This window comes from Macrobrachium rosenbergii, chromosome 30, assembly GCF_040412425.1.
Source record: "Macrobrachium rosenbergii isolate ZJJX-2024 chromosome 30, ASM4041242v1, whole genome shotgun sequence".
Lineage (NCBI taxonomy): Eukaryota > Metazoa > Arthropoda > Malacostraca > Decapoda > Palaemonidae > Macrobrachium > Macrobrachium rosenbergii.
This window is the reverse complement of record NC_089770.1, coordinates 15,076,001-15,088,254: the sequence shown is the minus strand read 5'-3', so window position 1 is coordinate 15,088,254 and position 12,254 is coordinate 15,076,001. Positions and strand designations below refer to the sequence as shown.

Below are 12,254 nucleotides of genomic sequence, written 5' to 3'. Positions count from 1 at the left end.
CCTTCCAGGATAAAAATTTGATAAAAAGGTTCTGTCTCTGTATTCAGTATTCATGTAAAGAAGTGTTCTGGAATGCATCTCGGTTAACGAGGTGAACTGTTTGGGCTAGCCTACTCGGGAATACTTGACAATGGAGGTCTAACTCCTCCTAGGCATTCAAGAGTGTCATGTCTGTTCGTAGAATTATGAATACTGATTCTTGACTGCACCAGTCCAAAATTTTCTACCTTGACGGCTCAACAAGTGGTGGATCTCATGCAGTTCTCCCAGGGAAATAACTTGTTCTCACCTTTAGTGGTGGCATAAAGGTGAGATGGATTGAGATGACCAGTCTTTTTCTGTCTTTTCAATTCTTCTCTACCGACAAACAGTGTGAAGATGGGACCATCATGCAATGCAACAAAATGGACCCAAGTGAGGATAATAGCCTGACTGTTAGAGTATTTTATATTCTAAATGAATATATCTTTCAACTGTAACCTTTCCTCTCTCTAGGGTAGAGGAGAGAGGAAAGGATAACAAACACGAATAGCTGGCTACCTTAGTTTGTCATCTGAACATATATGGCTATCAATAATTCCTCTGAACTAAACAAGTGGTTCTTGCCAAATTTGCCACAATTACTAGTCTTTCAAGAGTCTCAGGATACGAGGTAGACATTCTCTAGTGTGATAGCAGTGACACCACGGTAGTGCCATGGTGCACAAACAGGCCTAGTGTCCTTTCTTCTCCTCTGTAACAGTACAAGTACACAAGCAGACAGAAGCACATTCAGTACAGTGGCCAATCAGGCTTGATAAGAAACATGAATGTATCTACAGTAAACCCCCATATTTGCGGAGGATGCGTACCACCCCCCCCCCACCCCCGCGAATAGCTGAAATTCACAAATACTTAAAACCCCTCTAAAAACACTTAAATAAGCAGTTCTAACACAAAAAAACTCTAAAAATGCTTATACTTGAGTATTTTAATAGTTTTATCACAAAAAGTGCATTTAGTCATGAAAATTATATGAAAATACAGTAATTAGTGAATATTTCTCAGTGAAAAATACTGCGAATGGGTGAATTTTCTGCAAATAATGTGTATATATGTTCCATACAGAAACCGGCGAATAGGTAAGTCCGTGAATCGTGAGAACGCGAATAAGGGGGTTTACTGTACATCATTTTCTTTTTTAAGCAAGTCACAAGAAAAGGACAGCTAATCTTGTCTTCCAGTTCTCATTCAACCGCTGAAGAAACTAGATCATAGTCCTTTCTTCCTCAACTCCAGGGGTTGGCTTTGTTCTGATCTGCCTGCTTATTCTACTTGTTTGAAGTTGATCAGTGAGATGGACTGTGCTCCTATACACCTGTGACAGTATGACATCTATGTTGCCTCTGTAACTAGTCTCTCAACTCACTGCCAACAACTAGTTCGTTAGCTTTGGGTTGACCGAGAAATAGCGTCCAAAAATTATTGCTTTGACTGGGGATTTGATTAAACGAGCATATCGCACAACTTCCTGTTGGACATCGGTACATTTCACACAGGATTTCTCAAGGCCAGAGTCTTTGATCTGTCTGTTGCATTCATGAAGAACCTGTCGGTCAGGTACTAAGGTAGAATGTAATCGTGAAGATCACATTCACCTCCTTTACCTCGGATTGTTGCCCATGTGTTCTTTGACTCCTTTTCCTTGGATCCCATGGTGGGTGCTCGACAAGTCATGTAGTTTCACCCAGGTTGCATCTTGCCTAAGGTGGCGGCTGCAGGGAGAAAGTGTGGGTGGGACTGACCCCCACACTTTCCCCTAGCTTCCTTTCTCTTCCAATGGACAGAGGAACATGGAAGAGCCGTCACGCACTGGACTGGCGTGCATGCAGGTGATCTAGATGACTGAGTATCCTGTCGGTAATCCAGTTTTGGTTGGATTAATAGATGTAAATCCTTCCTTCTCTCTGGCAAGGGGGAGAGAGGTACCGACTATGAGCTAGCCAGTAGGTTATTTTAGTTTTATAGTCTCCGGCACTGTTCGTTCATTCAAACCTTTTTGAATCAGGGATATTATGTACATTCCTTTAACCCTTAATGGATGGGTTAAATATATATAATGCACACCCCCAGACCAGGCAAACTTTAAAGTTGGTCAGTTTAAGAAAAAACACATCAATGGAAAGAGAAAGATGTGCAAATGCACATGGTGTAAGAAGAAAAATTCTAAAATATTTTCCCTACCTTCCAAGGGAAGTTAAAAGTGACTATTTATAACCCTGTGTGGGGCCTCCTTTACAAAACATGTAAATTTTACCAAGTTATACATGTTTTTTCTGATATATTTTATTTTGTTTTGTAAAATTATAATTACAACTCACACAGTATCATAACAGATAAGAACTAAAATCAATAATAAATTCTGAGCATATTTATTGTAAAATATTTACGTAAATTTACTGAGATCGGGAAATGCAGTAACCTTTTTTGGATTTGTACATGTTTTTTCTAATACAGTATTTCTTTGCAAAATTACAACTATAACTGACATCATCATAAAAGCTAAGAACTAGAACCAACAGTAATCCCTGGGTATATTTATGAGCAAATAAATAAAAAGATGTCATGGCAGAGAGAGGAGCAAGACATTCCCCCTCCAAGTCAAGAACAATACTGAAGTTCCGAAGACACCCACGATTGAGCTGAGCTGAATTCTTTAATTGCCACAATTCATTTACGGGCCATTAAGTATTGGAAACTTTCCTGCTCGATACAGACAAATTGTATGGCGCAAAACATTAATCATCCTTAGAGGGGATCCTTCCACCACCCAAAACCAGTTTTAGATCCTTTACTGAGGGGATCTGTCCATCAAGGGTTAATTTGAAATCTCTAGAAGTCTGATAATTGATCATCTATTGTTCAGTAAATCAGAGGTACGGTCTCCTTCCTTAGCTCTTTACATGACCAGGAAGAGAGTACATAGGTGAGCCAACCTACCAGTCAGTTTAGAGAATTACTTAGGATTCTCTCCAAAAGTAAGTCTCCAATATGTAAAGACTGAGGGTTTGTATTCATGTAGGAACAAATGACGAATTTTTAAAATAATTTGCATTTTTCCTAACATAGAAAACTGAGGTCTTTACATAAAAGGCCCACCTCTTACCACCCCACATTCTCTTACCTGGGCCAAAAGGTAAACTGACTAGAATTGAATGCTTTCAGACTGGGTGGGCGTTACCTCCACCCCTGCCTTCGATAACTGTTACCATAACCACCTTGCAAAATAAAGCTTAACGGCCGGATTTCCAGCTCGTTGAAAGTTAATCCCATATGTATAGACCTCAGGTTTGTATGTTAGGAAAAATACAAATTATTTAAAAAACTTGTCATGCTTCCTACATATACTGTAGTTGCCAAAATCTGAAAACTTTCAGTTAATAAAATTATTCATTTCTCAAAGTTTAGTAAATGAAATTACGTCAACTTTCAGATTATGTAATACATCTGCTGAAGGTAAAAAAAAAAAAAGAAAAGCATTTGTGGTCCATAACTTTTTTTGATGAATTCATTTGAATTTTGGGTGTCCTCAGTTGAATAAATTAAGCATTGGTTGAATGTTCAATGAAATTTTGAAGCAAATCCCACCAACCATAAGCTCAAAATCTTAATTTGCATTATAATTTGTCCTTATGGTGTTGGCAGGCTTCTTAAGCAGGCTGAGAATGAATGATGAGGGCTTTAATAAGTCTCAAGCATGATCATTGACCTTATCTGCTGTTGGCTTCACCATTCTGAGCCTCTCCTTTTCATTGCAGGAGAATTTTCTCTGATCCTGGTGCACAACAGCTGCAAGATATCAGCTTGTCACCAAAACCTCAAGTTGTCAGTGTACTGTTCTGCTTTAATCAGTTTAGGACCTTAGACAATGGGCACCCTTATGCTGTTAGGCAGATATGGAGTCTTAAACATGAATCCTATGTCTTTCAGTCTTTCAGTGAAGATGAATACCATGTGAATGGCCAAGCATACAAAACTTGATATTCTGGTGATCATTGCAAGTTGTGTGATTGAGGACTTTTCTTCTAAAAGTACTATATTGCAAATTTTTTTTTTTTGGCTGTGTAATATACATGACATCCGTAATTTTAACAGTTTAATACTGTATATTGAGTTGGAATAGATTAACCCTTTTGGATAGTTGTATTTTTATTTATTCTTGCTCATATTGTCCATATTTACATGTAACATCAGGGTAAGTAAGCACATATCTTACACATTCCTGATTACTGAAAATTCAGCTGTAAGTGTTTGAATATTTCATTTTGAATGATTGGCACAGCATGGATAAGTGCTACATGATTGGCACAGGATGGATAAGTGCTACACAACAATTAATTGTAGAATCACTGTAAATATTTGATCTTTACTGAAGGAATTAGTCTTGAAGAGGAAAGTAGGACAAAGAACAAGGATACAGCAGTACAGTATTACATTATATCCAAGTCAGCTACTCAACAACACAAAGGAGATCAGTTACATTTATTGTAACTGATTCTTACCCACAAGACATTGTATTAAAAGCCTTTTCAATGAGCATTCAGCCTTCCCCACAACATACAGCCACAGCAACTTTCACAGCTCTTATAATAATAATAAAAAAAATAGTGGAAGCAGTAAAAACAGAGACAGTGGTAGATTACAAGTTGACAAATACTCTATATTTATTGGTATTCTTCCATTTTTATTGATATGATATGTTTTCTTGTAATGTAACATCCTTATATCTTTCAGGTCTTACAGTGACATATGTGATAGATGAAAATGGAATCAAGATGAAAATGGAATCAACAGCAGACTACCAGCAAACACACGTGACTCATTGTGACTTTCTTTTCTTATTCATGGATGAAGAATGTTCTTATATGGTGTAGCAACCTGTTAATTTCCGAGCAAGGGTCAGAAGCATGTATAAATTCCAAACAGTGTTACCCAGCAAACATTTTCGTAATAGTTGTATCAGGCAGAAAATTTGGAATACTGTGTCAGCAAAATGTGCTCACTTTATACAATTAAGATCACCTTGTCCATTGGCTGTTGAAAAATGAAAAAGTTAATTGCTGACAGTAAGATGATGTCGATGAAACTGATAAAAAAAAAAAAAAAAAAAAAGATTTGTAGACAGCAGAGGAGGCCATCCATTACAGGTTATGAAGAAAGATCGTGTTAAAATCTTTTTAATTTATGTACTTTTTAAACTTCATTGCACTGTATTGTTTACCACCTAGATAAAGACAGGTCTTCAAAATTGAGGAAAATTTGTCAACTAGTGTCTGAGGGTAAATTTTTAAATTCAGAAAAAACTGAAGTATAATTTGAAAAAAATTTATCTCTTCAGATTTTGGCCATTTGCCAATTTTGTCTGTGCCATGGGCACCTTCCAAGCAATGATTTTTTATTGAATGGTTATCATTGTTATTTGTTGTGGTGAAATATTTTATTTTCATTGATGGTATGTATAAAAAAATTACATTTTTTATACAATGACACACGTTTAAGTCATCAAAATATCGGTAGTTGAGAATCAGATGGTGTAACTTTACCTAATCAGAATTTCGAAGGTTTGAGAATAAATTTAAGGAAATAATAACAAATTATTTAAATATCAAGAATATGTAATCTGAATCTGAAAAGGTTGGAATAAATTTAAGGAAAATGAGTTCATTAATTGTAAAAAATTAATCAGACAGAAATATTTAAAGGTGATACTTGTGAATACGGTCTTATAGGAATGAAAGAGAACTGATTGATTCATATTCAAGAAGCTGTAAAAATTATGGGGAAATATTTGGTAACCAGCCTAATCTTGCGAAATAAAAAGAATATCAACTTCAGTGAGGCTGCGCAGGAGGGCAGGTCCTATGAAATATTAGGGATGACATTGAGGTTCAGGAAGAGATTTTTCATATAAAACAATTCCAATCAAGATCAGGAGAATTTTGTCTAGCAGAGTTCAAGGAAATGTCATGAGAGGCTTAATAAGATAATCTTAACCATACCCCTGATCTTCTGAGAGGTGCTGGAAGGTGGTATAGCCTTCCAGTTCCCAGCTGATACTGGTACCCATTCATACTTAAGTAGATTGGTAGGGGCTGGTGGGGATGAACCACAAACCTTGTGAATGGAAGCCTAAAGCTCTATAATGGAGCAGCACCACCCACAAAAATATTTTACCTAAAGTTCTGAAATTGATCTAAACTAGACAATTTTTTCAACTGTAATCTGAGAGGTCGTCTTAATAATCAAGTAAAGGTTAAAAATACCAGGTAATGTCTTGTTAATATAAAAGGATTTTCACATTTTTCTTGGCTGTCCATTTATAGGTACTATTGATTTTTCAAAAATTTCTGCAGAGTAAAAACTATTATATCCTAAGAATCTTTTGCTTAATTTTAATGGAATTTTACAACCTGAAAACAGTCCATGAATAACTAAACAGTATTGAAATTGGTGGGATTGTTCTCAATATATGCTTCGACTTCTTCATTTGCATTCGGCTTTGCAAGTATAGAAGTAGATTTCAGGCCTCTCTGTTTTAAAATTTTTTATTTGAAATATTGAAATGTTGTTGATTCTAGAAACCGGTTTTCATCATAATTCAGAATTTACAGGTGTTCTTAGCTCACGGTGGTGGAATTTGTATTAAAAAAAGATGTTTCACTTCAGTTTTACATGCTTAAATGGATATTCTACTTTTGAAACAGAACAGTAATGCCTTGCAAACCACAATAAGTACACTGCATAAAGCACCCAGTTTTAAAACGCAGTAGTATGTCAGTGTGAGAGTGAAAAACTGTATTAATATAAGCTGTTATGGTTTGGATGTGTTAGCCAGGTTACATGTTACCTCTATCCTTTTTTTGTTTTTTTTTCAACCTAGAAGCTTGCATTATGGTGAATTTACAGTTTGCAGGGACATGTTCCAACTGAAAGGGATTCTTATTTTATACAGTATTGAAGTAAAGACATGTAGGTTTTGTACTTGACAGACAGAATCTTTCAAAATCTCCCAGAAGTTGTTGGGAATCACAGTGGGACTAACTTTTGAAATATTGTCAGTATTTGTCCAACTATTAAACTTTTCCCGTTTGAATCCCACTCATCAATTAGCTGCACTTTCGTCCATGAAATGCGTCTTAAAGACAGAATTTCCCAGTGTGAATGTGTTTGTAAAGCTACCCTATGTGGCTCCATATTATAAAAGTAGTGTTTTTTACTTAAGTGTAAGGTTTCTTTGTACTACTGAATAATTATAGCGCTTTTGCCTGCCCATCCTCATAACCACTGACAGCCTTGCATTAAAACTGATTTAGGAATTCGATTGCAGCTTACAATTGTGTGTCAGTAGGTGGCTTAACCCTTAGATGGAAGAGTGAAATGACTAAATAACAGAGAAGGCCAGAACAGGAAGAACCCTGTTTTTCTTCAAAGTACTAAGATAGTGCAATTCACAGAAACAGATTACAGTATATCGTATACATTCAGTCCAACGCAACCGAGTAAAAAAATGGTAGATAAAGTGTGAAAGTCACTTTTATTTTTTTATCAGTATCAAGAAGCACTGTCACTAATCCCTCAAAATTCCCATTCATTTGGTAGCTTTGATTAAGAAATTTCTTTTATTATGTATTTGCAATGGAAATTTACTTATGTCTGATTCTTTACTTTGTGACACAGAAGTCTAAACAGGTTGCATATGTTGGAAAGCTACTTAAAAAGGTGTGCTAAGATCTGTTATGGGGACAATTCAGGATTGCAGGAAGATGTTAGCAAATAGTTTACTATTAAGTGGGTAGTTCAGGGATGTTTTATGACATGTTTTCTTATGTTATCAGGAAAGCACTTAATTTTACCCTGCTTTCTACTATATTTGATATTCTGTGTAGAAGAAGAGTTTCAACAAAACATAAATGACAGAATTGTTCTTTTCAAGCTTCACCATGTTAGGTTTGTTTTAGGTAAAGGTAGCAGAGATGTATTTCTGAGTTTATTTGCAACTACAGGTAAACAATCCTTTATGTGAAATCCTTGGGGCAAGATGTGTTTCAGTTTTTGGAATTTTTCGGATTTTGGAACTGTGGGTTCAGGAGCATAATCAAACATTAATGCAGCAAAACAATTTTTTTCTTTTTTCATGTTTTTTCATTGTAGTTATTTAGTCATTATAGTTTATTATTTATATTAATATACTGATAAATGAATGTGAGATAAAGATTTTATTATTGATTAAGATCATTAATAATAAAGTAAAGGGACAATTAAGACCATAAGTTCACAAACATTATTTTCAACAGAAGCATTCAGTAAAATGCAAAAATATACATAATCAGAATAACTGTAATTCAGCTAGTGAATTTTAACGATAAGTAAGACTATACAACACATTTCATTGTATCGATCTTGGAGCAGAGGGTTGTTTTTATTGTCACTATGTTGTTGTCAGTTTGCAGCCGTAAATTTGATCACTACGACACACTGTGTGGGATTTTTCATCCCACTATTTTAAAGTTAAAATTATTGTTAAATTCTTGTTTTCACAAAGAAATAATTATATAAAGCAAATTACTGAGTAATTTTTGCCATCAGCAGTCAAATAATCACAATCATGGGACTGTTCAAACTTAGTGCCGTCACGATATATGTCTATAAATTGAACAGAAGTAGAGGGCAGTCATTGGCTAACAGATCTCCATGGCAACCAGCCAGCCAATCAGGTTTTAGCTGTATTCTTTCTGAGAAAGAATGTTTTGCTCACATGAAGCTGACGATGACGTGTGTGTGTTTTAAATACAGTACGTAGTTTTTAGTAGTGTATGTATTTTACTGATTACGTGAATAGAATGAATTCCTTCTCATTACTTTGAGTGCAAAATTGTTGGTTCAGTGATTCTTCTACAACAAAAGAATTTTTTTTTTTTTTTAGAAGATATTTACTAACACTGCGTTGACATACTTTCAAAACAAAATTCATCTCTTTAATCTCTTGAGGAATGTTATTCCATTTCTGTTTACCTGCTGGTCACTTCTTTAATAGTCCACGCGACTGACAACAACAAATTTACAAACACACACACACACATACTGTGTGCATGTGTGCTAATACCTATTGGTTAGAGACACAAATTAGCATCCAGAGAGAGAGAGAGTTCATCTCTTTAATCTCTTGAGGAATGTTAATCCATTTGTTTCCCTGCTGATCACACCCTTTATAGTCCATGCGACAGACAACAACATAATTTATGTTTGTTTTTCTGTCTTCCAAAGATGTATTACATTTCTAAAACATTATGAGCACACACACACGCACAAACAGTGTCTGCATATGTGCTAATACTGTACCCGCTGGCAAAAGAGACTTAAATTAGCAGTATCTTTTCCTGAGATAGAGAGAGAGAGAGATTATTTAGGACTCTAAGGCTTGGGAGATGTACGATTGTTTTATTATCTTGGGATTTTTTGTTAATCTTGGTATTTTCTAAGGTCAGTTCTTGGGATTTAGTAAGAAAAATAATTTGAGTAGCAGCACACACCCAAATGACTCGGGTCAGCCGTTAGCTCACTAAACTACCAACCTTATGAATTGACGCTCTACTCTCCACAAAATGTTTTCGGTTTTTAGAATTTCGGATAAAGTATTGTGTACCAGTAATTTAATTACTATACAGTATTTAAAAACCTCCTTACAAGTAATAAGATTTTTAGTCTTTCCAATAACTGGTATCTATCGTTAAAATGGTCAACTGGATTGTATTGTGTAATAGGTTTTGTGCTTTTCTAAATGATAAGTATTTTTATAGGAAGCTGTTTTTCATTGTATTCTTATCGTACGGTGCTTTTGTATGAACCAGTACCTTTGTTTTTGCTATTTGGTTAAGGACTGTCTTAGTTTTCCCACTGACATTATGTGACCGTATGGGAGCAGCTGAGAGAGTGATGTTTTAGTTTTGTAATTTTTCTTAATTGCTTGAATGTTTAAGATGAAATAATTTCATTAATTCCATTTGTAGGTCTGAAAAAGCATTGTATTTTTTAATAGCCATTTTTTAAAGTTACATAAAAATTTAATTTTATTTTAAACAAAAATTTTATTTTAAATGTACGCCAGCGTTATGAGGTATGATAATCATTGACGGTAATAGTACAATGAGAGAATATTGAGTATATACAGTAAAACAAAACTGAAATATTTGAGTTTGCAATTTGTATAGTCAAACCTCTTAAAACCAGCATTATGTGGTCTGGGAACTCCAGTGGTTCGGCTTGATTTTGAATTAGCTGCTGTTAGTTTGTTGAGCAGTCACAAGGGCGGTGCCATATATTGTTTACAACTTCCCAACAGCAAAAATTATTCCATATCTTTTGTTTTTATGAAAATAACTGTTAGTAATGAAAATGTGTGAAGTGAAATAAATATATTTCTTTAAAGATTCCACTTAGGAAGGTTCTACCAAGTTAAAATTTTTAATCATAACAATGAGGTAATTGGCAACACACGAATTCCTTGCTCTTAGGGTGCTTGAAAGAATTATAGGTGATAAGGTTTTGATCATTTTTTTATGGAGCTGTATATTTTTACCCATTTGATGTGCTTCCCATTAGATCAGATGATGCTAGAGGTAAGAAATGCAAGCATAAATCTATCTATGCTAGAAAACCTTTCTAACCTTCCCCTCCCGTTAGCGAATGTTTAGTGCTCATTGTCCTCAATAGATGGCGGAGTGCTTTGTTTACTTGTTGATGGCGAGGTGTCTAATGCACCGAGTGATCACTGAAATTCATTCTTTATTTTTGTCTTTTCATTATCCTCTACAATCAAAATAAATGACGAAGAAACTAACAGCGATAATTATGAATATAGTAAATTTAGGAGATGAAAGTCACCTATAATATTCTGTACATTTTGAGAAAAGTTAAGTAGTTGACTTATGGTTAGGCTAAAAGTGTTAAATAAAGTACACTATTTTAAAGAAAATTATACAGTATGAAGTTATAAAATGATAAAGTGAAAATATATGAATAATAAAATGATAAGAAGCAGTGTCAGAACTTAGCCAAGTAGTTGGCTAAGTCGGCAACTAGGCTATTTGTATGTGGAATTATCTTGCAAGACTATGTTTACATAGGGCTTCATTTTTTAGGGGCGTATTCTATATTCCATGATTTTCTGTGGTTCGGCAGTGGCCTAGTCCTGAGGTTCCCGGATTTAAGAGTTTGACTCTTAGTATTAAGAAGTCTGCCTTTTTTTTATATGAATTGTTATTGGGTTAAACTAATTTATAATTATAAAATGCCAAATTTTTAAAGTAATTTGTAGTTTTCCTAGGTACACATATGGAGTATTATCCTTTTCATAGTATGACATTAAATGGGGTTTATTTTATTGTATAAATGCTATGTGGTTCAAGAGGGACTATTGGCTTCCTGTCTTTTATTCTTAATTTCAGGAAGAGCAGCCTTGTTATTTAAAAGGATCGTTAGTGTTATAGATATTAAATGTTTGATTACTTGAAGGGACAGGGGCTGTAGAGAGGTTTTGATGTAGGAGGAGGATTGCTTGATATAAACATTTGTTAAGGAGAAAGTTGAAAGGGGATTCAGGTACTTTTAACAGTTTGTTCGAAAACTCTAATATTATGTATTACTAAGGAAGTTCATTCACTTGAAGAGATGGTTTAATTGTTGAAAGGGGTTACAGTACTTACTGTTATGAAGAGAATTTATTATTTTTATAGAGAATGTGATTGTTGTTGGATTATTGAATAGAAAGCTTAATTGTTGTATGAAATGTATCTACAGCTGTAAAAACTAATTGACTAACTTTGTGAAGTTGACTTTGGTACTGAAACATTGTTCTGAAAAGCTTGGAATCTTACTGATAGTAGCTTTACCAGGTTGAACTTGATTATTTTACCTATGCAAGAAGATGAGTTTAGTTTTATCCAGGCAAAGACTGGGCTCAGTCATACAAAGATAATACTAACTATATTTCCCAACGATTAAGATTAATTTATCATGGGCCAAGTTCCTGTCTCAGGTAAAGGTAGGATTACCAAGTTGATGTTGAGCGCATTATTGACAAGGTAGGACTTTAATAATCAGAGAAAGGAATGAGTTATCAAGATTCTCATCTGTTGGTTGATATAGTCTGGAGGTCCACACAAGGCCTTGCTGGGATAAGGCCAGCTTAATCTAAACCAACCATCCATACTGTATTC

At 34.8% G+C, this 12,254-nt stretch overlaps 1 protein-coding gene and 1 long non-coding RNA gene across 13 annotated transcripts in view; one reads left to right on the top strand and one right to left on the bottom strand.

Annotated features, from left to right (window-relative positions):
- The window catches only part of LOC136855079 (transmembrane protein 245), a 67,623-nt gene extending 62,802 nt beyond the window's left edge, over positions 1–4,821 (top strand). For all 12 annotated transcript variants that reach the window (XM_067131876.1, XM_067131880.1, XM_067131873.1 and 9 more), the window contains one exon: positions 4,774–4,821. In XM_067131876.1, the coding sequence (XP_066987977.1) occupies positions 4,774–4,801 (28 nt within the window). In that variant the 3' untranslated portion in view covers positions 4,802–4,821. The remainder of the gene's footprint in view (positions 1–4,773) is intronic.
- LOC136855084 (uncharacterized) overlaps positions 1–12,254 on the bottom strand; it is a 173,335-nt gene that overhangs the window by 836 nt on the left and 160,245 nt on the right. The window lies entirely within an intron of this gene.